This window comes from Heptranchias perlo, chromosome 33 (genome assembly GCF_035084215.1).
Source record: "Heptranchias perlo isolate sHepPer1 chromosome 33, sHepPer1.hap1, whole genome shotgun sequence".
Classification (NCBI taxonomy): domain Eukaryota; kingdom Metazoa; phylum Chordata; class Chondrichthyes; order Hexanchiformes; family Hexanchidae; genus Heptranchias; species Heptranchias perlo.
In genome coordinates, this window is record NC_090357.1 from 19376159 (window position 1) to 19401088 (window position 24930).

The window sequence follows — 24930 nt, forward strand, 5'->3', positions numbered from 1 at the left end:
TGTTTATTTTTGCCTGATCTGGCCCACCAGGTGTGAATCAGAAGCCATGGGAAATCCACCCAGGCAAGTTTAAAATTGTTTCAACTATCGACTATGTCAGAAATAAAGTACCTTATGTACCTCAATAAGATACATTTGGTTCTTTAACTATCATCCTGCCAGCTTTATTTGCCGGCGAGACCTTCGGATTCGTGAAGCACGCGCGCACACAGGCGCGTCTGTGGGGAACCCGGAAGTCAGCGGGGTGGAGCCAGCTTCCGAACCCACTCAGGATTTTTGCCATTTTCGCAGCACCCCCCTCTCCTCCCCCCACCCCCCCCCAATGCACCTGCAATTTGATTTTAAATTGAGCCCTATGTATGGATACTGTCATGCATGAAGAATTCTTTCAATACAGAGAAACCTGTTATACTTACAGTTCCATCAGGGTGGAAAGACTAACATTAAGACTGAATGACCGGACACAGCCTGGACTCAGATTGCTGATAGACTCATTAAGGCTTTTAAGGTATTCCGTGATATTTCCTGGATCGGTGAGGTTGTCCCTTAGATCTTTTTCCCATTCTTGACATCTGTCTGCCCCCTACAATTCAAAATGTGCAAACTGTTCAATAGACCTGTTACAAAGATCTGTAGGAACTTTTAGAAAGTGAAAGGCAGCATAATAATGTGATCCATCCAACATTTAATGTAACTCTTTATCCAAGTGATTACAAAATGCATCTATATCACTGCAGAACCTTGTACAGTTTGAATTGTAACTTCAATGACAGGGCGGTTTACACTTTTTTAAGTTCTGCTGAACCTACAGCAGATGAGCGGGAGACCCAAATTCATCCCAAAGAGTTTTATGCTTTATAATTAACATCACTGCTTCAACAATTGGAGGACTCATGAACATCACATCCCCCGCCCCCCCGCCACTTTTCTCTCTTAAAGCTGCTGACTCTTACTAGAGTGCTATTCCGTGCTGGTCATCCTCTGGTACCCCAGACAACCAGCCATTCTTTATGTGTGAGACATTGAGTGTCAGCGGGCTATTCAAGGATTATGTCTGAGCCTAATCCTCTCCTAATATCACTGGAGAGCCATCGGAAAGGGAACCCCAGCTGATTACCCCCTTCCCAGCCAGGCAAACCTAGCGTAGACTAGGAATTGAACCTGGGCCCTTTTGGTAGCAAAGGCTACCTCATAGCACTCGCTACAGTGAAATCAGAAACCCATTTACAATGAACATGTTTATGATTTTTCTGCAGTTAGTGGAAAAGGACATCTCTCCCCTGGCCTGTACTCACTACAGGTAGTGCACTTACCAACTCAGTCGCCAGGGGAACTGGTTTTTGAACATTTAATTACATCTTTCTAAGTGAAACATGAAGAACATTCACTTTGTTGGAGAAACAAATCATTGAAGTACAACACTATATGACCTGAATTTGTTGATAAAAATCTAGCCTGAAGACCACAGCTTTCAAAATATTATTTCTGAATTTCTTTAAAGAAAATGTGATTGCTAGCAGTTATTTATAGAGCTATATATTGTTTATACTAAAAGCTCCAACTCATATTCACAAATCTATGGATGATTTGAATTGTAAGCTGTTATTATCTTATTAAGCATGCTGGCAGTTTTCCTGGCTTTATAAACACTGTAATTACCAAGCAAGCATTCACTGTTACAACATTGTAATCATTACATTACGATCCACACAATCAGACAAGCAAAGTGCAAGGCCGGTAATAAAATACACGCAGTTCCAGCTGTCATCAATAATTAACCCTTAAAGTGCCAGCCACAGCCTTCATTTGTTGTGTTATTTCACAGGTTAATAGCCAATTAAACCTTTAAAGGGGACAATAATTAGGGGAGACAATTTCAATCTGAAGTATCCCCCAGAAAGGCAGCTGAACATTGGGATAAGCAAATCCATCATCGTTGGCCCCTACCAGGAGCTCGGCCCCCTTGCCACTGATTCCATACCCTCCCCACCACCCCCTCAGCCACTGACACAGGCTGAACCAGATTGTTCACTACTTTGGCATTCCGTCCATCTCTGAGCTGAGCTCCTGACTCCATATCCTCTCCATCACAAAGGCTGCCTACTTCCACCCCCATAACATCACCCACCTCCATCTCTACCTGAACCCATCTGCTACTAAAACCCTCATCCATGCCTTTATTACCGCCAGACTCAACTATGCCAATAGCCTCCTGGCCCTCCTTCCATCCTCCATTAGCTCATCCACAGTTCTCTGCCCATATTCTAGCCCGCTTGGCCATCACCCCTGTCCTACATTGTCTCCCGTTCCCCCAAAGCCTCAAATTTAAAACTCTCATCTTTCTATTTAAATCCCTTCACGGTCTTCCCCCCTCCCTATCTCTGGGAGTCCTCCAGCCCTACTACCACTCCCCAAATTGCTCTGACATCTTGTGCAACCGCCTACGGAAACAGTGCATCTCCTAATGAAAAGACCCGCTCACATGATGTATTAAGTGGGTTCATCTCTGGCCAGCTGTTACTGAGCTGGATTGCAGCTGGAATCCTTCTCAGTTCTGGATGCTGATCAAACATAACTGAAAAGCTCAGTGTTGATAATAATCAGGTGAATCATTTTTGTTGAGAGGCCCAACATGGCTGAACTCCAGAGGCTGCTTTTGCACAATTAAAATGGAGGATATTTCCTTTCCAGGAAGATGGCAATTTGAACTGCAATCGATAAAAAGTAATTCCCTCGCTACTGTTCACCTTTGAACACCCCTTTTCACTGTATAAGTTTATAGTATATTGTTTTACCTTTTTTGGGCTTTTATCATTTCCTCCATAAATCCCTGTCAAACAAAAAGCAAATGTTAATAAATCTGTGAATAATTTTATTGCTTTTCATGTATTGTTATTCATTGATTTATTAGTAATACGTAAACAAGGTGAAAAATATCTACTGAGGTTTATGTTGAAAAGGTTCTGAGATTCTTTAATCTCCTAATCTACGGGTCATGTAACAAGCAGAGTATTCTTTCAATCCTCTGGCAGTTTGATGGATGATAACATACATTTTTGAGAAATGGGCTGAAGTTTATGTATTATTCTAATTAGCTGCACGTTAGCTCCAGAAACCAGCTGCCAATCATAACATCTACCATAATCAAAATAGATATCTTCTGAACAAAGTTTTTAAAAAAGGGAAATAGCCCACAGCTCCTAACTCTGTAAAACTGGTGTAAAATTTATTTCAGCATCCACAGGCAATCATTTCCCACATGCTGTAGATTTAACTTGAACCATTGACTGCCATCAGGTCCAGAGTAATTCCAGTTCCCTTTGGACAGTCATTTTTAAAATTTTCAGTTTATGCATTGTAGTAAAGCTACTTTAATGCACTATAATGTAACCACATACTGTTAAAGTAAAGACTTAAAATACAATTTTAAATATCATGTCAAAAATTGAACACTTTAGCAGGGAATTTCCTCAGGGGGCTTCTCCCGATTGGCCGCCATAACATTGGTGGAAGATCAGCGGAAACCCCATTTACACCACGTAAATGGAGTTTCCGCTGAGGCTATGACTGCTAATTAGGAGAACCCCTGAGAAAATGCCCTGCTGTTTTCATCTGTTCATCCCTTTTCCCATTCTCTTGCCTATTAACTTTACTTTTATTTAATTTCTATACATCCTATTATGATCTCCCTACAGCAGAAAATGTTAAGAGGAGATTTGATAGAGGTGTTGAAAATCATGAACGGTTTTGATAGAGTGAATAAAGAAAAATTGTTTCCAGTGGCAGAAGGGTCGGTAACCAGAGGACACAGATGTAAGGCGATTGGCAAAAGAACCAGAGGCGACATGATGAAAATTTTTTTACGCAGCGGGTTATGATGATCTGGAATGCACTGCCTGAAAGGGTGGTGAAAACAGATTCAATAGTAACTTTCAAAATGGAATTGGATAAATACTTGAAGTGAAAAAATTTACAGAGCTATAGGGAAAGAGCAGGGGAGTGAGACTAATTGGATAGCTCTTCCAAAGAGCCGGCATAGGCACGATGGGCCTAATGGCCTCCTTCTGTGCTGCATCTACTATGATAATCTGAACCATCCTTCTCATCTGTTAAAACTTGAAGTTATTTTTTCAACGTGGGTTTTCTGCACATCACATGTCTCACTGTCTATGTAGGACATGAGAATGATATTTGAAGAATTGCCTTCTGATTGTCAAAGAACTGATAGTTAAAGGTCATCTTTTCATCCAGTTGAGCATTAGGACTCATAGGTATAACCAGGTCAATCTCTGGTACAATTCTTTGCACATCAAAACAGGAAAGCTTGCTGTAAGAACTCATTTGTGATGTCAGCAGCCCCCTCGTGCATAAACCTAATACCATGAGCACATCTGGAGCATAGATTATTTTAGCAAATTTGTTGCAGGGGGCTGATACTTTGCATTTTTATCTCTGTCTGGCTCAAGATATTTGCCAGATTTTTTTAATGGCTGGATTATGAATCAAATTAAGTGACTTGGTCAGTTTATTGAAAGCAGTTTTCATACATTTATTTATTTTCCTTTTTCTGGCAATTTTCTTCCCTTATCTTCTCTCCTAAACGTGTTGGGTCGTTGAGGTCTGATGCAATGTGCACCAGTTCCCACCCCATACCATGCTCAAATGTGAGCCGAGATAGTGAGTATGACCTTATTGTAAGACTGAGGGGGCCTCACAACCAAGTTGGATCCGATTCTCATGCAATGTCCACACTTACAGCAGGGGTTGCTGGATAATGAACAGAATCACAGGTTGATTTTCCCTTCCCGAACCCAGACCACATTACTGAAGTCAGCTATACAAGCACAGATCCAGAATTGAACCTGGATCAGTTTGATGTGGTTCAGATGTTCACTGAATAAAGCTGCTGAGATGCCAGCGAGCTGGAAATGCAATCATTTTCAGGCTTTTTCATAAAAGTTACAACCTTTTTTCTATGTGAAAAATCTCAAGCAGAACAGAAACAAGAACAGAGATCATCACCCCCATACAATCAATTTGCAAACATGCCCCAAATGTGCTTTCAGACACCAAAAAATCTGTTAAAACTAGATTTGACGTGAGAGGATGCATCTAATTAGACACATCATGTACGAGATTGCCAAGGTTAGCTGCACAAGTCATCGAAAACATTACAATTCTGCTAGCACCTAAATACTGAACAAATCCTCAATACTCCTTGAGCAGATTATTTGTCATGAGTTTACCTGCTGTCTGTCCAACCAGGCACAAGCAGGAAATGAGGATGATGATGACTGGGCACTCCAGTCCCATTTTTACAGACAGTCTAAACTTTTTTTGATAGCGAAACCTTTAATAAATGAAAAGAAAACAAAGTTATTGGTGAATGCATGTAGAATTTTATTGGTCATTACCATGTGCAAAAGCTTAATAAATATTTCTAAATAGTGCGAAAATTTATTAAAACCAGAAAAAAGTCACGGAACATGTGAGTTGAACTTTATTTCAATGAACATATTTTAAATGTAGAAGCTTGATAATAATAGGATTCATTACATTGTATCTACAATATATTAAAAATCTTATGTCGGTGCAAGCTTCCTGTTTACAAAATCTTAATTCCTCTTGGCATGTTTTTGTTATACTTTTGTGTTGATTTTTTTCTATTCTAAATTCTTACGTTCACATTTATAATGCAGTCGATCAAAATAAACTTGTTACACAGTGGTTACACTCTCTAGCCAGTGGTGGCACTGTAGCACCTCTGTTTTGTGTCAACTCCTCAGCCTGGACTGTGGACAAACACGTATGTTCCCAAATTCCCAGAAGTTTTGCTGTTTTATTATAAATAATATGAAATCAAAGTACATCATATTAAATGAATTTTAACCTTGAGCGGAATTCAGGCGACTAGGGGGGTGTGGTGGGGGGGAGGGGGTGCGAGCGACAGAAGGGCGGGTTAAAATCAGGATTGACATAAAGTAGGCGGGAAATCAGATTAAAATCGCCCCAATATAAAAATAAGACAGAATGTATGAGTTTGAAATGGAAATTGAATTAAGTCTATACATTTGAAGACTACACTTGGTCTGACTTCCAGTATGCAATGCTATGGAAGATATATCATATATATGTATATAGACATGAGAGAGAAAGAGTCAGAGATAGAGAGAAAGAGACAGAGATAGAGACAGACAGAGGGAAAGAGAGAGAGAGAGAGAAGTTTGGCAGCCTGCAAGTAAACAGCAGTGTTTATTCCTGCAGCTCCATTTCTGGTCGGGTATCTTCTGCTTGGTGACTATAGCTGTTCATTTGAATGTTGCAGAGCTTTCCTGCCCCATTGACTGATCTCTTCACCTCAGCCACTGATAACAATTTATTCATTTTTAGAATTTTTCTTTCTGGTTATAGGTCACGTTACCATTTTTAATATGTGAAAAATTTAAAAGCGTAAGAAAAGCAGGGGTGAGAAAAGACCATGTGGCCAATAGAAGCCCTCCCACTATTTGAGAGCATTCACCGTGACAATTTTAAAAACATTTTTAAAGATCTGCTTGCCAGATGTCAAGAAGCTGTCAAAACATTTACCAACTAAGGGTTTGTGACTTACGTTCACATTTATAATGCAGTCGATCAAAATAAACTTGTTACACAGTGGTTACACTCTCTAGCCAGTGCATTTTAACATTGCAACATACATAAATTAGGAAATTAAAAGTTTAATTTGCATTGTTAAGGGATAATACATGTTGCAATTTGGTGATTGAAACTCAGAAGGAATCTGTGAGTAATGTTGGTCAGTATCAAACCAATCCAGGTGTCTCCCGAAAGTTCACAATATGATTCATCAGTAAGGGATAATACATGTTGCAATTTGGTGATTGAAACTCAGAAGGAATCTGTGAGTAATGTTGGTCAGTATCAAACCAATCCAGGTGTCTCCCGAAAGTTCACAATATGATTCATCAGTAAATGTGTTGAAACCCAAAGACATTTTGATTTTTTAAGTACTTGTTCAACGGCTAAATTCAGTTTTTTAAAACATCATCAATATCAACTTCATCTCCAAATCACACACTATCCTGGCTTGGACAAAAATCGTTGTTCCGTCACCATCGCTGAAGTGGCCAGCCTTGTCAGCGATGCCCACATCTCAAGAATGAAATTTTAAAACTATATCTGGGAATTCCCTACCAAACAACATCGTGGGTGCATAATCAACACAAGGACTGCAGTGGCTCAAGAAGAAGGCCCACTCTCCTGGGGAAACTCGGGGTGGCCAATAAATTATGCCTTACCAGCATTGCCCACATCCCAAGAATAAAGAAAGAAAAACAAATCAACCTTATCTCATTCAATTCCAACGGCAAATTGTCTAGGGTCAGAATACTGTCTATAGGGGAATAGAAATGATTATGTTTTGCAGTCAGTAGTTCAAGTCTTGCAAGACAGATGTCCACATACAACAGCTCACACTTTACATTAATAAACCCACTCCCTTATCCCAACAGCAGAATCATAGACCAACTAAAATGATTAGTGAGAGAAATGGAAAATATCACACTGATGCAATGGAGAATGCTAATCTCAGAGGCCCATTGATAAGGTTAGCAATGAGAGAGCTATACATTTCCAGATGTGAGAATGTTCCATTTCCTGGTACAACATTCCTCACTTTCCTTAGTACAATAATTTACACAAAAACGGTCATAAAGAATCCAACAATCCACCATGATCAAGATTTGAGTCACTTCATAACCAGGAACATAAGGAAGTAAATGAGACAAGGCTATTCAGTTTAGCAAGCCCACTCTTTACACAGACAGTGACTGATATATTCTACCCTAATTAGGGAGTGAGCCTTTGACTCAGTCGTACTATTCCAGTTTCTAAGTTAGACATTGAAAGGTTTGAGCCCTATTCCAAACAGCCCACTGAGTGGAGACTAGAATATGGTCTCTAAATAGGAGGTCAATATCCAGCAGCATACTCGCATCCAGATGGAGTGGCCACTGGCTCAGTGATAGGTAGTATTTCCGCCCGAGTCAGAAGGGTTGGGTTTGGGCCCCACTACAGAGAACTCTGGTGCTTGGAGCGCCGGCTCTGAATACTGGATTAACATCCAGCGAAGATACTTGTGTCTGATGGCTGCGGGCGCGACTCCACCCGCTCCCCCCATCGTAAAGGGTAGGTGGGGCTCTTTATTTTTGGTTGCAGCTCATCTAGGAGAAGGTACTCCGAAGATAAAAAAAACCATGAGGAAGGCAATAGGAAACTACCTCAGTTACTCTTCCCTAGTAAGTAGCTCAAGAATTTCCTGTGTGAGACTTCAGTTCGGACCTGCCCTAGGACAGAACACAATGGACGGATGGACACATTTAATCTTTGGAGGTAAATTTTTGCCAACTCAACCTAAGGTTGAGCAAAAACTCCAGAGTATTCATTCATCTTTAGGTTTCCCACAATTTCATTTTGTACTGTTGCTACAGACAACATTTGCCTTGGCTGTTTATGACTTCAGGATCCCATGCTATGTGATTAATGATGAGATTAAAATGCCATGCTGAAGAATCCCTGGAGATTCGGGCTTACCATTTTACCAATATTCTGTTTTATCATTGCTACTGGGTTAAAATGTTTGCCATGATGGAACGCATAGCAAGTTATAGATAAACATAGTCACATCAAGAAAAAATAACTTGACAAAAACATAGATACATGAAAGATTGCACTTCGGTGTCAGCTTTGGCTCAGTGCTAGCATTCTCAGCTCTCAAAAGGTTACGTGTTCAAACCTGACTCCAGCACATAGCCTCGGCTGACACTTCAGTACAGCACTATCAGAGGTGCTGCTTTTTGGGTGAAACACTAAACGAAAGCCCAGTCTGCCCTCTCAGGTGGACATAAAAGATCCCACAGCACTATTGAAAGAAGAACAGGCGAGTTCTTCAATCCTGGCCAACATTTCTATCTCAACCAACATCTAAAACAGATTATCTGGTCATTTATTTCATTGCTATTTATGAGTCCTTGCTGTGCGCAAATTGGCGAGCGTGTTTCCTACATTACACAGTGACGACACTTCAAAAGTATTTCATTGTCTGTAAAGCACTTTGGGACATCCTGCGGTCGTGAAAAACGCTACATAAATGCAAGTTCTTTATTTCTCTATGGCCTGTTGCAGCTGGATCTGAGGCAAAATAGAATGTATAAATAAGAATCAATGCCTAATGAAACATCAAAGATTTGAGGGAAGAAATTATTTTTATATTAAAATCCTGCCAGCTATAGTTTTGAAGAACTAAAATAAATGTAGCCTCTCCATTCTGTCAAAGACTGATCAAAGAGACAAATAATTAAAAAGAGAAACAAGAACTTCCACTATGCACAACCAAAACGCAGGTAGTTTTAAAACTGTAAGAAAATCTTTAGAATAAAAATGCTCCTGTCTGTCGTGTACTTTAAGTGTATGACCTATGTTGTGATTTAGTGTCAATGGGTTGAATTCACTTTATGCAATGTTAGTAACAAATGTGTTATTCACCAATCATATTACATTTTCTCCTTAATTTTAATTTTTTCTCCATCCAGGAACAAAAAAAAAATTCCAAGATAGTAAAGTCTTCATGCAGTGAACAGGGTTTATAAAAGCGCTCACATGCCATTAAAGGGGAACCTGAGCTTTGTCTCATTCATATACATAAGCTAACACAATGGAAGAGAGAGACCAGTGAAGACTATTAATAGGGCAAGTGATTTGGTGCAGTGTGACATTCCACAAAATATCCCACAAATGTTATCTTGTGAGGCACAGTTTGCTTCCACAGGTAATGCAATTTTTCATAAGGAGACAAGAATGCTACTGCTGAGCCAAGGCTGACACCTAAAATGAACAACACACCCTCCCTCAAAAAAAGAGCGCTGAGGCAGAATTCTTCAATATAAGTGAGATTAAAGTCTTAGACAAGCTGGAAGGACAAAACAAATACATCCAAGAGGCAGTAAAAATCCCAATTTCTGAGCAATAAAAAGTTACTTACCCTCACTATAAGCTCAGTATTTATTATTTCTATAATTCCAGTTACTGAATCAATACTTTTAATGTTGTATGTAATAATGTACTTCTTTCCTTAATAAACGCTATGATATTGATGCTAATTAAGCAAAATAAAATGTAAATGTAAAGTAGTCATTTTGATACATTTATGTAACGGATTCACCGTGTTACATTAACGCAACTGGAAGTAGTTCTAAATGGAAGAAATTACTTGACAGACTTGGGGCAATTAAAATCCAGTTATTCTGTTTGTAAAATATTGTTGCTACAAGTGAAACAAATAATCTCAACTAAAAATATGAAGCATTTTCAGAGAAATTGAGTGCTGAAACCCTACCTGTCTGTTAGAGTGACACATTGACGCATGAACAATTCTGTGAATTCTGCCACCTGTATACTAAATATACCAATCCCCTTTCACAAGCATTTTCTATAAGCCGTATCACTAATTTTAACTTAACTTTGAATTATAGAGATGACGGCCTTCAATTTGAACCAACTGTCAGTACTGATATAAGTCAACCTAATTGTGCACTAAACAGACATCCACCTTATTAACACTGGCCTAAGACTTCACATCTGGAAAGAAAAAAAACTTACATTTATATTATGCCTTTAACGTCTTCAGGATGTCCCAAAGCACTTCACAACCACTAAAGTATTTTTGAAGTGTAGTCACTGTTGCAATGTAATCAAACACGGCAGCTGATTTACACAGTAAGATTCCACATAACAGCAATGAGATAAATGACCAGATAATGAGCTTTAGTGGTGTTGGTTGAGGGATAAATATTGGGCAGAATATTGGGAGATCTCCCTGCTTTTCTTCAAATAATGCCATGATTTTTTTTTATGTCCACCTGTTGGGACATGGTTTAACATCTCATCCAAAAGACAGCACCTCAGTAGTGCACTGGAGTGTCATCCTAGGTAGCGTGCTACAGTCCTGTAGTGGAGCTTGAACTCAGGACCTTTGACTCAGAGGTGAAAGTGCTACCACTGAGCCAAGATGTGGAGATGCCGGTGATGGACTGGGGTTGACAATTGTAAACAATTTTACAACACCAAGTTATAGTCCAGCAATTTTATTTTAAATTCACAAGCTTTCGGAGGCTACCTCCTTCCTCAGGTGAACGATGTGGAAAGGCTGACACCTAAATCAACAACATACCCTCCCTCAAAAAACAGTTCACTGATCAATGAGATTGAAGTCTTAGACAAGCTTAATAATGACTTAATAAATTGGTTAAATTTGCAAATGCAAACTAGGAGTCAAAGAAAACCACAGAACAAGCTAAACAACAGGTGCGAATGGAACGAACAGTGGCAGACGAAATATAATGCAGACAAGTGGAAAGTATTGCACATTGGAATGAAAAATTGCTAAAGAGATATAATAGTCTTAGTAGACTTAATGTTTAACATGTCCAGCCAACCTAGAACAGCTATCAACAAAGCCAATAGAATGTTGAAGGACATAGTCAAAATAGTAGAATACAAGTCAGAGGAAGTCATGATCGAACTGTTCAATGCCCTGGTCAGATCCCACCTTGCGTGAGTACTGTGTCCTGTTATGGTGACGGAGAAACACGAGAGACATTCAAGTGCACAGAAGAACCACATTACTGATCCCGAGGGGCTGATTTTAAACCCCAAGAACGGGTGGATTGGGGGCGGGTGGGAGTTGAAAATAGCTGTTTTTTGGATCGCGACCACAACCCGGCTTTATTTCCGGGTTTAATGTCGATGCGGAAAAGTACAGGCTGCCCACTGGGAATGCAAAGTCCAAAAATTTTGCGGTTGTGATCCAAAAAAACAATGATTTTCAACTCCCACCCGCCCCCAACCCACCCATCCTTCGGGTTTAATATCACCCCCCTCATGTCAGGGGGTCCAAGTTATGAGGAAAGACTGGAGAGACTTGGGCTTTTCAGCCTGGAAAGGAGGCATCTCAGAGGTAATCTTATAAAGGTATATAAGTTGGTAAATGGTGTGTCAAAGTGCAATATTACTTTAAATTAACCATTAGAAGTGATACAGGTTTAAACTATTAAAAGGTAACTTTAGGACTTATATCAGGAGGTTTTTTTCACACAGAGAATAATCAGCACTTGAAATGGGCAGAGTGATGGAGGCAGAAATCCTGGAATCATTTAGATGCAGCAAATAGGGGTGTGTAGGGTTGTCTGGATGGATGTATTAAGATGGGCTAAATGGCTTTTCTCATCTATAAGTATCACATTCTCTGCTCTTCAAAATCACTAACATTTTAGGGGTGAAACTTGTACTGCTTGAAGGGAAGGACATCAGCGTTAAGAAATGGCATACTTTCCACTTCTTATAGATGGTGAAAAAAGTATGTGACCTCATTCCATCTCAGGGACAAGACAGATAAAAAGCTTCCTCTACACTAGGCTAACAAAGGGGCAAGAAGTCCATCGGTTGCTCTGCAAAGCAATTTCATAAATACATATGTAAAGATGACCTGTGTATGATATTTCTAGAGATACTATGAACGTATCCTTTTAGAAAGTGTTTAAGATTTCAGCAAAAATACAAAACAGAGGAAACTGAACAAACGCATCTGCGATGTCACTACACATAGTGACCAGAGAAATTCTTACTCCCTGTGATTCCCTGTCATCACTGTGACCTTTCCATTTACCATATTTATTATTATAAGACAGCCCATTTGTGCCAAATTGTACATAGCGTGCAATGTGTTTATGCCCTCTAGTAACCTGGGTCAAATTGTCCAATTAGCCTGGGAGGTCACTAAAAACTTGACCAACCTCAAGATCCCAGAGGACCCAGCTTAGTGATTCCTGGGCGTGTGTACTGGAGAGAAAGGCAACCCAGCGGAATGAGATAGCTAGCATGGCTCTCTTTCCTATTTGCAAGAAAATGCACCCTCTCTTTATGGTGGAGTGCAGCTCCACCCACAACAAACATGTAGCTGCAACACACGTTTGGGATATCTGCCAATCAGAATGAGTGATATTGGCCTCCACCTGGAATTGAGGAAATATTAGACAATCTGGGGCTTGTTCATGGAGACCCACTCAACATAAACTATCCCCTTAGTGCTGCAACCCCCAATGCCCGTGAAGGGCATGAACCCCGACCAACATGTTCACCAGTATTCAGGACCCCTCCCAACCATTCTCAACACTAGCCTATCAAAGAACACAGGGTCAAACAAGTTGGCTCAGCACTCTCCCTCTCCCCAACAACCTACATTGCTCCCAGTGCAGGCAACCTGAAAAAGCGATAAATTCCTCCCCAGACATCAGACAGTCAGTGCAGTGATTTCATAAGCCATGTATGAGAGTGCACATACTCATGAAATGTGTGCAATTACACACTTAAATATCTACAACGACTTCACAAAACATATAGGTAACAATATGCTTAATGATAGAATGGCTTAATAGGATATATGCGAATGTATAACTATACATATATAAAACAACCTCATAAAATATATGTATGAATGTACACATTATATATATATATATATATATATATAGCTTCATAAAATGTGAACGTACTTTCTTGGCAACCTAATTAAAAAAAAGATTTTAAAAAAGACTATCCAATCTTGCTTAATTAAGAAATCTTACAATGATCTGATGGGGAAATACTTCATCCCCTCAATCTGAGTCCAATTTAAACACAGGTCCTACAGTTGAAAAAAAAACAGTATTCAGTGAGACTGTTTCACCTAATCCCCTGAATTTTGCATAAAATCCTGAATATATATATATGAATTATCATAAGGCAAGATATGTTAACCATTGTAACTTTTACTGCCCAATTGCTGCCAGGAGAATATTGTAAATTATATTGTAAGTCTCCAACCTTTACATCAGTTTATATCAGTCCTACAATGGTTTAATACAGCACCAAACTACCTAATTATGGGGAGGTGGTGAGAATGGATTCAGTTAACCCAGCTCTGGTGTTAAGAAACCATAAGGTCAATTTGAACTACCGGTGGGAGGCCCGAGCCATTTGAAGGCTGGGGCCCGATTTCCATTCTGCTGACGAGCAGCACACCTTGAATGGGCATCCTGCTGCAGCTCGCTGGCTCCAGGCCGGTGCAATATTGGGTGGCTCCGACGCCAAACTGGCCTGCAAGTCAGTCCTAGGAGGGGGGAGAGGTGAACACAAAAGGACGCAAACCCAGCCAGGCAGCAACCTGCAGTAAATTTGAGGAGCCAGAAGGAGAAGGGACACTCCTGCTCCTCCTAGCTCCACAAAAGTGTAACCCAGAAACTTTATTGGGCCATTTTTTGAGTGGCACCAGCTGTCCATTAAAAGGGAAGAGAGGAATTGGGTGTAAGTGCATCGAATGCATGAATGACAAAAGTAACTTCGATGCTTATATTTTCAATCAGTTTTGTTTCGTTTACAGATTTCCTCCATTCCATTCACCCATCATTGTGTAGCTCCAAGGTCATTACAGTTATCATTCCCAGCCACATCACTGCACAACAGATTTATTGTTTAAAATAAGGAAGCAGACTGACGTAGTAGACAGGGAGTGCAGAACAAAAGACTTAATTTTTAAATTAGAAGCAAACCGTTTAAATGTGATTTAACACTAAAGGATTGTCGGATTATTGAAAACATTGTCCCAGAAGGCCATGGTTGAAAGCCAAATGAGATATTTAAAAGGGAGTGAGATACGTACTTGAGAAGTAATGAATTAACAGAGAATGGAAAAAGATTTGGGATTAAAAAGATAAAGATCTGTCATTGCTACCCAATGGAAGAACAGGTTGGATGGGTCAGCTGTCCTACTCTTGTTCCTATGTCTCAAGATTTCCATTGTTCGGCTCTCAACTTTCATTGTGTTGCCAGAATCTTATTTGATGTGGCCCACAGGTACAGAGGGCCTCCATTTAAGGCCCTTCCAAATAGATTTGATTTGAAGTAAACTACCTTTGGGAGCCAAAATGGAAGAACCTTAGCCATGCCAGTAATTAAGTGATTAATTGCACTTCATCTGAAGAACCCGAGCCAAAAGTAGCCAGGAAATAAATTCTGATTCAAGAAGATGTTGAAAGAAACTAAAAAATAATCAGAAACAAAGCATTTTGATGAAACAGGGATGGTTAACTAGTAAACAAGTCGAATATCCTACTTTACTATTTAACATGAGCACAGTGACTCTTTTTAAAGCCTAAAGGTTTGACAAGTTCTAACCCTAAAAGTCAACATTGCAACAGGCTTTGCACCTCAAACATAACAGCTTTGAAAGGAGGTTGGAGGGATGGAAGATACACATGCTGGTCTGCCTCTTCCTCTCTCTCAAAAACTAAGCAAGAAGAACTCTACAAGACTAGTAGAGGAAGCAACAGTTAGCAATTATCATTAGACTCAGGTTGGGCTCAATGTTGCCTTAAACCAGAAAAGGGCAAGCAGTATATAGGTAGTGCTCAACCTGATTTACTGTTCAGTATGGGCCTTAAACTCTCAAGATCACAAAATGGATATGGATGAGGACAAGCATTCACAACACCCTAGGCCATCCATCCAGTAAGATCCTAGTCCCTCCAACAAAGATTCTAACTGTTTATTAAATGATTTCAGTGTTTCTACCTCCATTAGTCTAGCCAGAAATCCATTTCATGTGTTATTCACTCTTCATGTGAAGAATTTCCTGACATCAGTCATAAATTTATCTTTTGTTAGTTTGAACTTGTGTCTTTTTGTCCAATTGATTTAATTTGAAGTAGTGGTTCAGGCTTACCGGGGTTGATTTTAAATGCCCACGCCTAGCTTAAATAGAGTGCTAGCAGCCTCAAAATGGCATTGGGTCACTTATGGCCTTGTTTATGCTGACGCTTCGACCACTGACATCTTCGCTAGGGCCCTGGGATGGGTGACTGGAGTGCTAGCCTGTTTCAGGTGGGAGGCAACTTGTAATATGCAAATCGGGGTTCTATGATGTACACAGAACCCCATTTGCAATTTTGAGGTACAAATTGATGGACTGCTGGAGGCCGCTTAGAACAGGCAAAGTTTCTTTTTAATTTGTATTTTTTGTGGTGTTTGGAGGAGCAGAAGTGCTCCTTCTGGGCACACAAAAGAAATTCTGGCCCACTGCTAGCCTGTGCGAGGTTTCCCATCCAGGATCACCTCCCTCACCAGTCTCTGATTATCAATCAACTCTGTGTACAAGCCTGCTAATTTCTTGTCCTCCTCAATTGGCCTGCTGCTTCAGAACGCCAGTTAGGTGCGTGCAGCTCACTGGCTGCAAGTCAATGAGGCCCAGGCCGCAAAATGGCTCAGGCCTCATGGCGATAACAATAGGTGGACAGTGGGTGTATTTCACCCACCGCCTGCCAACTGTCCATTATGTGCCTCAAGTTAAAATCAGTCTCACCTTTTCTATATTGTTTTAATCTTATATATTTGTATGAGGTCTCATCTTAGTCACTTCCTTTCGAGGCTGGAAGCCCAAGTTTTTCTGATCTTTCTTCATAATTCAGTTCTCCGACTCGAGGTATCAGACTTATTGCTCTTCAAGGGCTTAAACGTTCCTGATGTTTCAGTGACCAAAATTGTACATGGTAATCAATATTATGGTCTGATCAAACTACTGGACAGTTTTAATGTGACTTCTTCTGACTTACTGATTTGGGTATACAGTTCAGCATTCGATTTGGTTTGTTGATTGTTGCTGTGCAGTGTTAAGTGCCAAATTTACTAACTCCCCATTTTTTCTTCCTACTCTTATATCCATATTAACATTTATCCGTAGCTCCTTTAAAACATTAAAAAATTCTTCGATAGGCCCTGCTACTGCAGAAATAAACCGCAGCATAATTTGATTTACACCAGCAAAACATCGCAGCCTTTGCCATGATCAAAAAGAAGGCCATGCCTGAAGGTATAGCTATTATCTCCTTTTGTGGATTTAATGTTACTGAAATCAAACCAGTCTCAGCAATAGTCAACAGAAATTGAGTCTGAGAAAACAAAGGGAACTCGTGATTCAAAAAATGTTCACAGTTAAAATAATTCACAATTCCACAACCACAAAAACACATTTGGACCACAAATATTTATGTAATAAATGTTAATTCTAATTGTGATGTTGGCATCGTCCACACTCTGAAATATCACAAGATGCAAAAATAAAGCTAAAGCTTGCAAACATATAGATTTTAAATATGTTCATTCTGGCCGTCCAAATGAGGAGAGGCATAGCCAGCCCAAGTGTGTTAATTTGCCACAGGTTTGATACACTTTTCAATGTTTATTTGCCAGAGATCCTCCACCCTGTCAGCCATGGCTCAGGGGCAGCACACTCACCTCTGAGTCAGAAGATTGTGGGTTCAAGTCCCACTCCAGAGACTGGTGGACAAAATCTAGGCTGACACTCCAGTGCAGTGTAGAAAGGGTACTGCACTATCGGAGGTGTTGGGCTCAATTTTGAAATGGTGGCGGGTTGACAGCGGGAGTTGAAGGTGCGCGTGGCAAACCCAAATAAATAAACCTTACTGTTTCCGACGCAATCGCATCATAATTGATGGTGATTAACGTGCTCTCCGGGTTTCGCACTCGGCATCCAGCCTGATGGAGAGGCTGACTGCCGTCAGGAGCGGCAATGTGAGGGTGAGGGGGGGCGGAGAGAAAGAGCGAGATATCATCTGGCACTAGAATGGAAGAACGGGGTGGGGGGGAGGGGAGGGGAGGGGATGATCGAAGGGTGGGGGTGGGGAGATCGGAGAGGGAAACATCGGACATCGGAGCAGGGTGGAAAGGTAGGTTCATTTTGTGTTTTAACTTCATGCAATGGCTTTTTAATTTAATTTATTTTGTTTCTTTTTGCTGAGCTGAATCAGAAGCAGTGGGAAAGCCGCCCAGGTAAGTTAAAAATTGTTCTAACTACCTAATATGTCACAAGTAAAGTGCTTTAAGTACCAGGTACATTTGGCTCTTTAACCATCATCCTGTTGGCTTTAATTGGCGGCTGGACTTCCGGATTCGGGGCGCCCGCGAGCACACAGGTGGGTCCATGGGGAACTCGGACGTCGGCGGTTGGAGCCGGGTTCCGAACCCGAACGGGATTTCCCTAATTTTCGGAGCCCCCGGCCCCCAATGCACCCGCAATTTCCTGGGAAAATCGAACCCCTTGTCTTTCGGATGAGATGTTAAACTGAAGCCCTGCCTGCCCTCACAAGTGGACGGAAAAGATCCCATGGCACTATTTTGAAGAAGAGCAGGGGAAATTCTCCTGGTGTCCTGGCCGATATTTATCACTCAACCAACATCACACAAATAAAGTGATTATCTGGTCATTATCATATTGCTGTGTGCAAACTGGCTGCTGCGTTTCTTACAGTGACTACACTTCAAAAGTATTTCATTGACTCTAAAGTACTTTGGGATGTACTGTAAGTTCTTTCTTTCCTCCATCTTAAATTTTGTACACTTCTTCATGTGTTGCTTCTAGTCACCCATGCCTACAGCACCAGGGGCTGGAACTCAATCCAACTGACCTGTGGCAAATGTCAGATTTTTTTCAATAATGTGCACTGAAGACCTCTGCTTGTGGGGGTGGTCTAGTTGATTGAGGCAGGTGGCACACTATTCAGATTCCTTTCTCTCCATTTTTGCCCTTACTGTGGTACCGTTGTATGAGCGCTGGGCACCCTCTGACAACTCACCCAGGTGGACAGAAGTCATGTTGACGGTGAGCACCAGCACCTTATTCGCCTGTGGAGAACTTTACAGTCAAGCCAGATCCTATCCTCATCTGGAATCCACACATGGGCAGCAGGAGTCACTGAATAGCGACCAGGAGTGGGAACCCTGGCCATTTGTCGTTTTTCTAACCCGAGGCAGCTGTGATCAATTGTAGTGCCCCTATCATTGTCCCAGCTGAGACCAGCTCACTCACCTCATACTAAAGATTCAATCGGGAGGGGAGGGTTTCCTGGTTTCCGTGACCCAGAAATGGAGACATTATTTCTGAGCCAAAGGGAAAGTCGTGTTCTTTTATCCCTTTCTCTGAGGTCGCTTTGCCTTCATCTTGCTAACTCCTCTCCAGTGACAAAGGGAAGAATGGGAATTTACTGGGTGAAAAACTGCAGTGACAATTCCATCTACTACCACTGTGGTGCACAACGCCACAATCAGCACCACCCTCGGGCTGCCTTAACTACTAAATTATTAAAATACAAAGGAAAGCTAACATTGAAAAAAAGAAGTTTGCTAATGGGAGGGAACAGATCTTCCAACACTAAAAGAAAAGTGAGAATTATTTTCTCAACTTTGTTTAAACAGGGAATGGATTAGGATATTCGAGAATTAAAAACTTCATGCTTGAACTAAACACACCCAAACATGGAAATGATCGAACCCGAAGAAGCCTGAACTTGTCTGAAAGTTTGAATACCACAGACTTCTCCTGTTAGAAAAGCAGACTTTTTAAAAGCACAGCCTACTTAATCAGTACCTCTCTCTGCTGCAGTCCCTATACCTAAAAAGTGACCACCCCTCCTTTAATGGATGAACACATAACACTCCATAAATAATACAAATCAGATACATTGTCTGCTGCTTGCCTTGCAAAGTACATTAGCATGTTTTGTTATGTGAAAGATGCTATGTAAACTTAAGGTGCTGTCATGAGAAAAGGGGTCCTACTGTTGATCACTTTTGATCTATGATTAATGAGGCACCAACAATGCTCCAATATCTGTAATCACAAGGATGAAGTATTGTTCTTCAGAAAGAACTAAATGTATCAGAAACATTTGACGTCTCATATTAGCACAAGCTTGCCCCACCTTCACCCTCACTGCGGTACCATGCTGACGTGCCTACAAACAGGGAAGGAAAGAGTCCTCTTATTTTTCTGTTGCCAGGACAAAAACAAAACAAAAAGATGACACAATAAAGCTTTTCTCTTAAAGCTGTTTAACAAGGCAACAAAAATAGAATTTCGTCTTCAAAAGCAAAATACTCCGAATGCTGGAAATCTGAAATCTGAATTTCGTCTTGGTGTCTTAGTAAAAATATATTCAAATAAAAATCTTATATAATTAGGAAACATTATATGGAAGAAAAGTATATCTTAAAAACATTTGATTTTTTTTAAAGTAAAACTCCAAGCCAGTTAAAATCTGAAAAAAAACTGATCCAGCTTAAAATTTACAACTCCCAACACCAGAGAACTCTCATATTTCTGATAAGACAAGTATTCTTGAAACCCCTCAAATTCCTCAAACTACTGGAGAGTTTGCATTTTTTCCTCTTTGTGAGCAACTTTTAGAATGAACAACAACAGACTTTTGCTGGGATCAACAGAAAAGTCATCAGGAATCACATATTAAACTAATCCACCCGTATAATAAAGACTGCATTCATTAGACTAAGACAATGTTTTATGGAATTCACTCTGTTTTTCAGTGGAATTAATCAGGGAACTTGTATCAGATACTCTTACCCTCTAACTGCAATTTCCATTTTAGTGGATTTGGTGATTCGGGATTTATTTTAACCTGAAAATTAGAAGAGGAAGAAGTTTTTTTCATTTTCTTTTTAAACTGAACAAAGCAGTGCCTTATCTTACCTCTGGCTGCAGATAGAGTGAGAGTTTGGAGCTTGTTCAATTCTCTCTGTTCAACACTAACTGCTGATAGATCAGTGATCACTTGCACCTACCTGTCAGGATTCTGGGTGGAGCAATGAGAGGAGTGCTTTATATTCTCTCGCAGTTTCTACCGAAACTCTGGGGGAAACACACACCTTTTGTCAAACTATTATCAGATCCTTATCTTGGATTAGCTCCCATTTGTCCAATTCAAAATATTCAGTTCACCTTCTGTACAAAAGGCGGTTTATAGGTTGAGCAATGCTGTAACTGATGTCCAGGGAACTATAGACCAGTTAACTTAATGTCAGTAGTAGGAAAGATAATGGAATCTTTACTCAACGATGTAATGGAAAAACATTTAGAAAATGAAAATATGATAAAGAATAGTCAGCACCAACCTTATTGATTTTTTTCAAGAAGTAACTGAAAGGGTAGGGGTTAAAGGTAGCTACTCAGACTGGCAAAAGGTGGGAAGTGGTGTTCCACAGGGATCGGTGCTGTTTACAATTTACATTCACGATTTGGATTCGGGAATCTGAAGTACAATTTCAAAATTTGCAGACGACACGAAATTGGGGGGTGTAGTTCATACAAAGGAAGAATGTGTCAAAATGCAAGACGACATTAATAAAATTGCAGAATGGGCATGTAATCAATTTCAATATAAATGTGAGGTGGTGCATTTTGGTAGGAAGAGTAAGGAAGCCACATATTGCTTGGATAATAAGAGCCTAAATGGGGTAGAGGAGCAAAAGGATCGAGGGATACACAGATACACAAATCACTAAAAGTAGTGACGTAGGTTAATAAGGCCAAAAGGCAAATCAAACACTAGGGTTCATTTCTAGAAGGGTAAAATTAAAAAGCAGAGAAGATGAGTTAAACTTGTTTAGAACCTTGGTTAGACCACACCTGGAGGGCAGTGCACAGTTCTGGTCTTCATATTATAAAAAGGATATAGAGGCCTTTCAGTTTTGGAACAGATTAGTCTAGTTTCTCAGTACACTCTTCAGGAGTTTCCAAAATAAAAATCAACCCAGGCTTTCCACCTTCACTTCACTGCGAGCCTGGCAGGGAGGGACTTCTGTCTTCCCCCTAGATGTCCCTCAGACCCTGGCTGTATTTCTGGCCCCACAATCATTAATAAATGGGAGATTGACTCCCTGGCCTCCACCAGCGAGTTGTGTTAAATGGAGGTGGAGAATTACTGTGACAGGCCTTGGGGGCCAGTGTTGCAGGAAAGAGAGATGGTCAGTGAGCTGCCTGGAGATAATTTTTTTTTTCTCTCCTGAATTTTAAATTTAGGGATATGATGATACTAAACATAGATTCAGTAATTAGCATCAGTATTTTTCTTCTATTTCTGATTTTCTCTCTTTCTTTGGTGAAGGTGTTTCTGGGGGCCTGCTGCATGGTCATCATCTACCATGCAGTTCTTTACCATAGACAGTGCAGCCCAGATTTTCTGATTAGCATTACTTTAACATCGCCTTTAACCCAATTAAAAGAATGCTGGCTCGAAAATCAAGGCTTGAGTGTTGACAGGCTGGGCCTGTCTGAACATGTGCATTTTACAGAAGAGTAACAATCAAGAACGGGAGCTATGACTAATTTGTTTTTGGCCTGATCCTATCCCAGGATTACAGAAGCCAATTTTTGGAACCCTTATTGCTGCCTCAGCCGAGATCACTTGTTCAGCACAGACAGACAATCAGCCCTTGCTTGTGTGTGTAGGTTAGTTTCAAACCGGGCTAAACACTTATCAGGATGAGCCACTGAGGCGGCAATATATCTTTTCTTTCTGTCTTTTAGTTGGATTCCTCAAATGTGTACGCTGGAAAAGAAATTGGTGCCCACCTGCAGCCTTTCCTCCCCACTCCCCGATAACCCAACCACCAAGAGGAATTCCTTCTACCAGGTGTTGGTTGAGGGGTAAATATTGGCCAGGATACTGGGAGAACTCCCGTAATCTTCTTCGAATATTGCCATGGGATCTCTTACACACACTTGAATAAGCAGACGGGACTTCAGTTTAATGTCTCATCTGAAAAAAGGTGAAATCTGGTTGAATCAAGAGGAAAATGTTTCTGAGGGTCGGCTCATGGTGGGGAGGCTCCACAGGTTGGGAGTGCAGGTCGCAGAATTTGCACAGAAGTTGGCGCACATTTTGCGGTGAAGAAGTTTTAAATATTATTTGACCCCATGGTGTTGATCAGTATGAACCTCATTTCACCTCTGATTCCCGTGCAGATTCATTCCTCGCTGGATTTCACATGTTTTTCAATATCTCCTTCCCCATTGTGCATCTGCCCATATAAAATTGATTCATAACTCTTTGGCTGCCCTGATCTTTAAGCACCAACTATTTAAAGGTTTGTTGGAGTTTTCAATATTGGTTGGAAAGTTTTGATTATTTTTCACTTACGTTGTTTCATTTGCATTTTCATTATTGCATCTCTTCCTGTTGTTGTATATGCCTGACTTTGTGCACTGCAAGACTTTTATTTACCACTCTTTTTCCTACAACAATCTGACTTGGTGTTGCACCTTCAGTTGCAGCAAGCAAGTAAAATGGACCGAGTGAGAATTCCTTTGGGGTTATAATGATGCTCCAGGATTTGAACAAGGAAGATCACCTTATGAAGAGACAAGAAAGGCAGGTGTGACCACAGCTGAGATATTGGGGCAAATTTTAACTGCGAGCCGGGAAGGAGCAGGGAGGGAAGATTTCTGGGAGTGAAAACTGGAAGGTAAGTGGGTGGGTTGCGATCTGCGATTGTGACCTTAATGAGGCCAATCAATTGCACTTCTGGGTTTTGCGCCAGGCAGCCAGTCTGATTGATAGGCTGGCTGGCTGGCTGTCAGGTAGGAAGGCCTGCTGCAGGCAGGGAGGGGGTTCCACCATCAATGGGGGGGAAGGGTCAGCTGATCGCAGGGGACCTGTCAGCCAGGTGAGCTTGTTGGGCCTGGATGAAGCACTCCTGCTCCTCTGGGCCCACAAGCAGTGCAATAAAGGCACTCACCTCATGGATCCAGTCCTTCCTACCTGCTTTCACCTGACGTGGATGGGAAACCTGAACAGGTAAGGTTAAATTCCAAAACTCAATACACAAAATATTAAGTACCTCTCAGTGAGGTACATTGCCCTTTTAAGTGTCGACCTGCTGGCTTTAAGTGGGGGCGAAACTTCCTGGTGTCCACTCTCCACATGCAGACAAACCTGCCTGGGTTAAACCCAGAAGTAGGCATGTTGGAGCCAGGATGCGGTCCTGCTGTGAAAACGGAGGATTTTTACTCCTCACCCTCCTCCGACCCACCTGTTCTTGGGGGTTAAAATTTACCCCATTATGTATGCACCTAAACTTATCCTAGGACCTGCATTTATTGACCCAGACAATACTTTCTGGGAGGTTTTTCTTTGGCCTCTCTTATGATCATGTTGCAAGGAACACTGTCACTTAGCTATGATGTGGAGATGCTGGTGATGGACTGGGGTTGACAATTGTAAACAATTTTACAACACCAAGTTATAGTCCAATGATTTTATTTGAAATCTACAAGCTTTCGGAGGCTTCCCCCTTCCTCAGGTAAATGTCAGGAACTTAGCTATGTTATCTTCTGGAGACTACTTCTGCCACAGAGACAACTTTTCATATGGGTATTAAAGTCACTACTACATTAAACTTTTATATCACTGGATGCTCTCACACTACCACAGATGACATGTTAGTTAATCTCCTGCCCGCAGATTCATCAAGCAAGTTGCAAAGGCCTTGTTTGCAAGAGGCAACACATTCATCGTTTTCCTTGTGGAAAAGAAACAGGGCACAGAGCTTTTCCCAGGTGGCAGTGTTGCTAAGAGGGCAGTGCTTTCCACATGGTACCCATGTGGTCATCAAGTTCCTGCTTTTCCTCTGCCATCCCCACGTGCTTTTCTTCAGCTGTGCCCTCTATCTCAACTGCTGCCGCCTCTTCAACCTCCATAAGGTTGTGTATGGCAGTGTTGGTGCTTACAATCTTTGATAGGAAGGTCAAAGGATGGTGCTTTACTTTGGGCCACTGACAATGCTGACGGGCTGCTCTTCCAGGCCTACAATGATAGAAAAGGGACAAATGTTAGTGTGTTCTGGAGATAGCATCCTATCAAACACAGGTTCCACTAAGAGATACTGTTTGGGAGTGACTGAGAAAGGGAACAAAAGGTACAATGTCTGAACTTGGGAGATAACTGCTGCTTCACCTTTTCCTATTCCCTC

General features: G+C 41.0%; 1 protein-coding gene across 1 annotated transcript in view; it reads right to left on the bottom strand.

Moving 5' to 3' along the window:
- The window catches only part of LOC137301512 (otoancorin-like), an 80931-nt gene extending 60206 nt beyond the window's left edge, over nucleotides 1-20725 (bottom strand). Inside the window, exons 1-4 of the mRNA XM_067971037.1 lie at nucleotides 20651-20725; nucleotides 5247-5350; nucleotides 2796-2830; nucleotides 417-583 (exon numbers count right to left, since the gene is read on the bottom strand). Of these exons, the coding sequence (XP_067827138.1) occupies nucleotides 417-583; nucleotides 2796-2830; nucleotides 5247-5313 (269 nt within the window). The 5' untranslated portion in view covers nucleotides 5314-5350; nucleotides 20651-20725. The remainder of the gene's footprint in view (nucleotides 1-416; nucleotides 584-2795; nucleotides 2831-5246; nucleotides 5351-20650) is intronic.
- Nucleotides 20726-24930: the final 4205 nt, after the last annotated feature.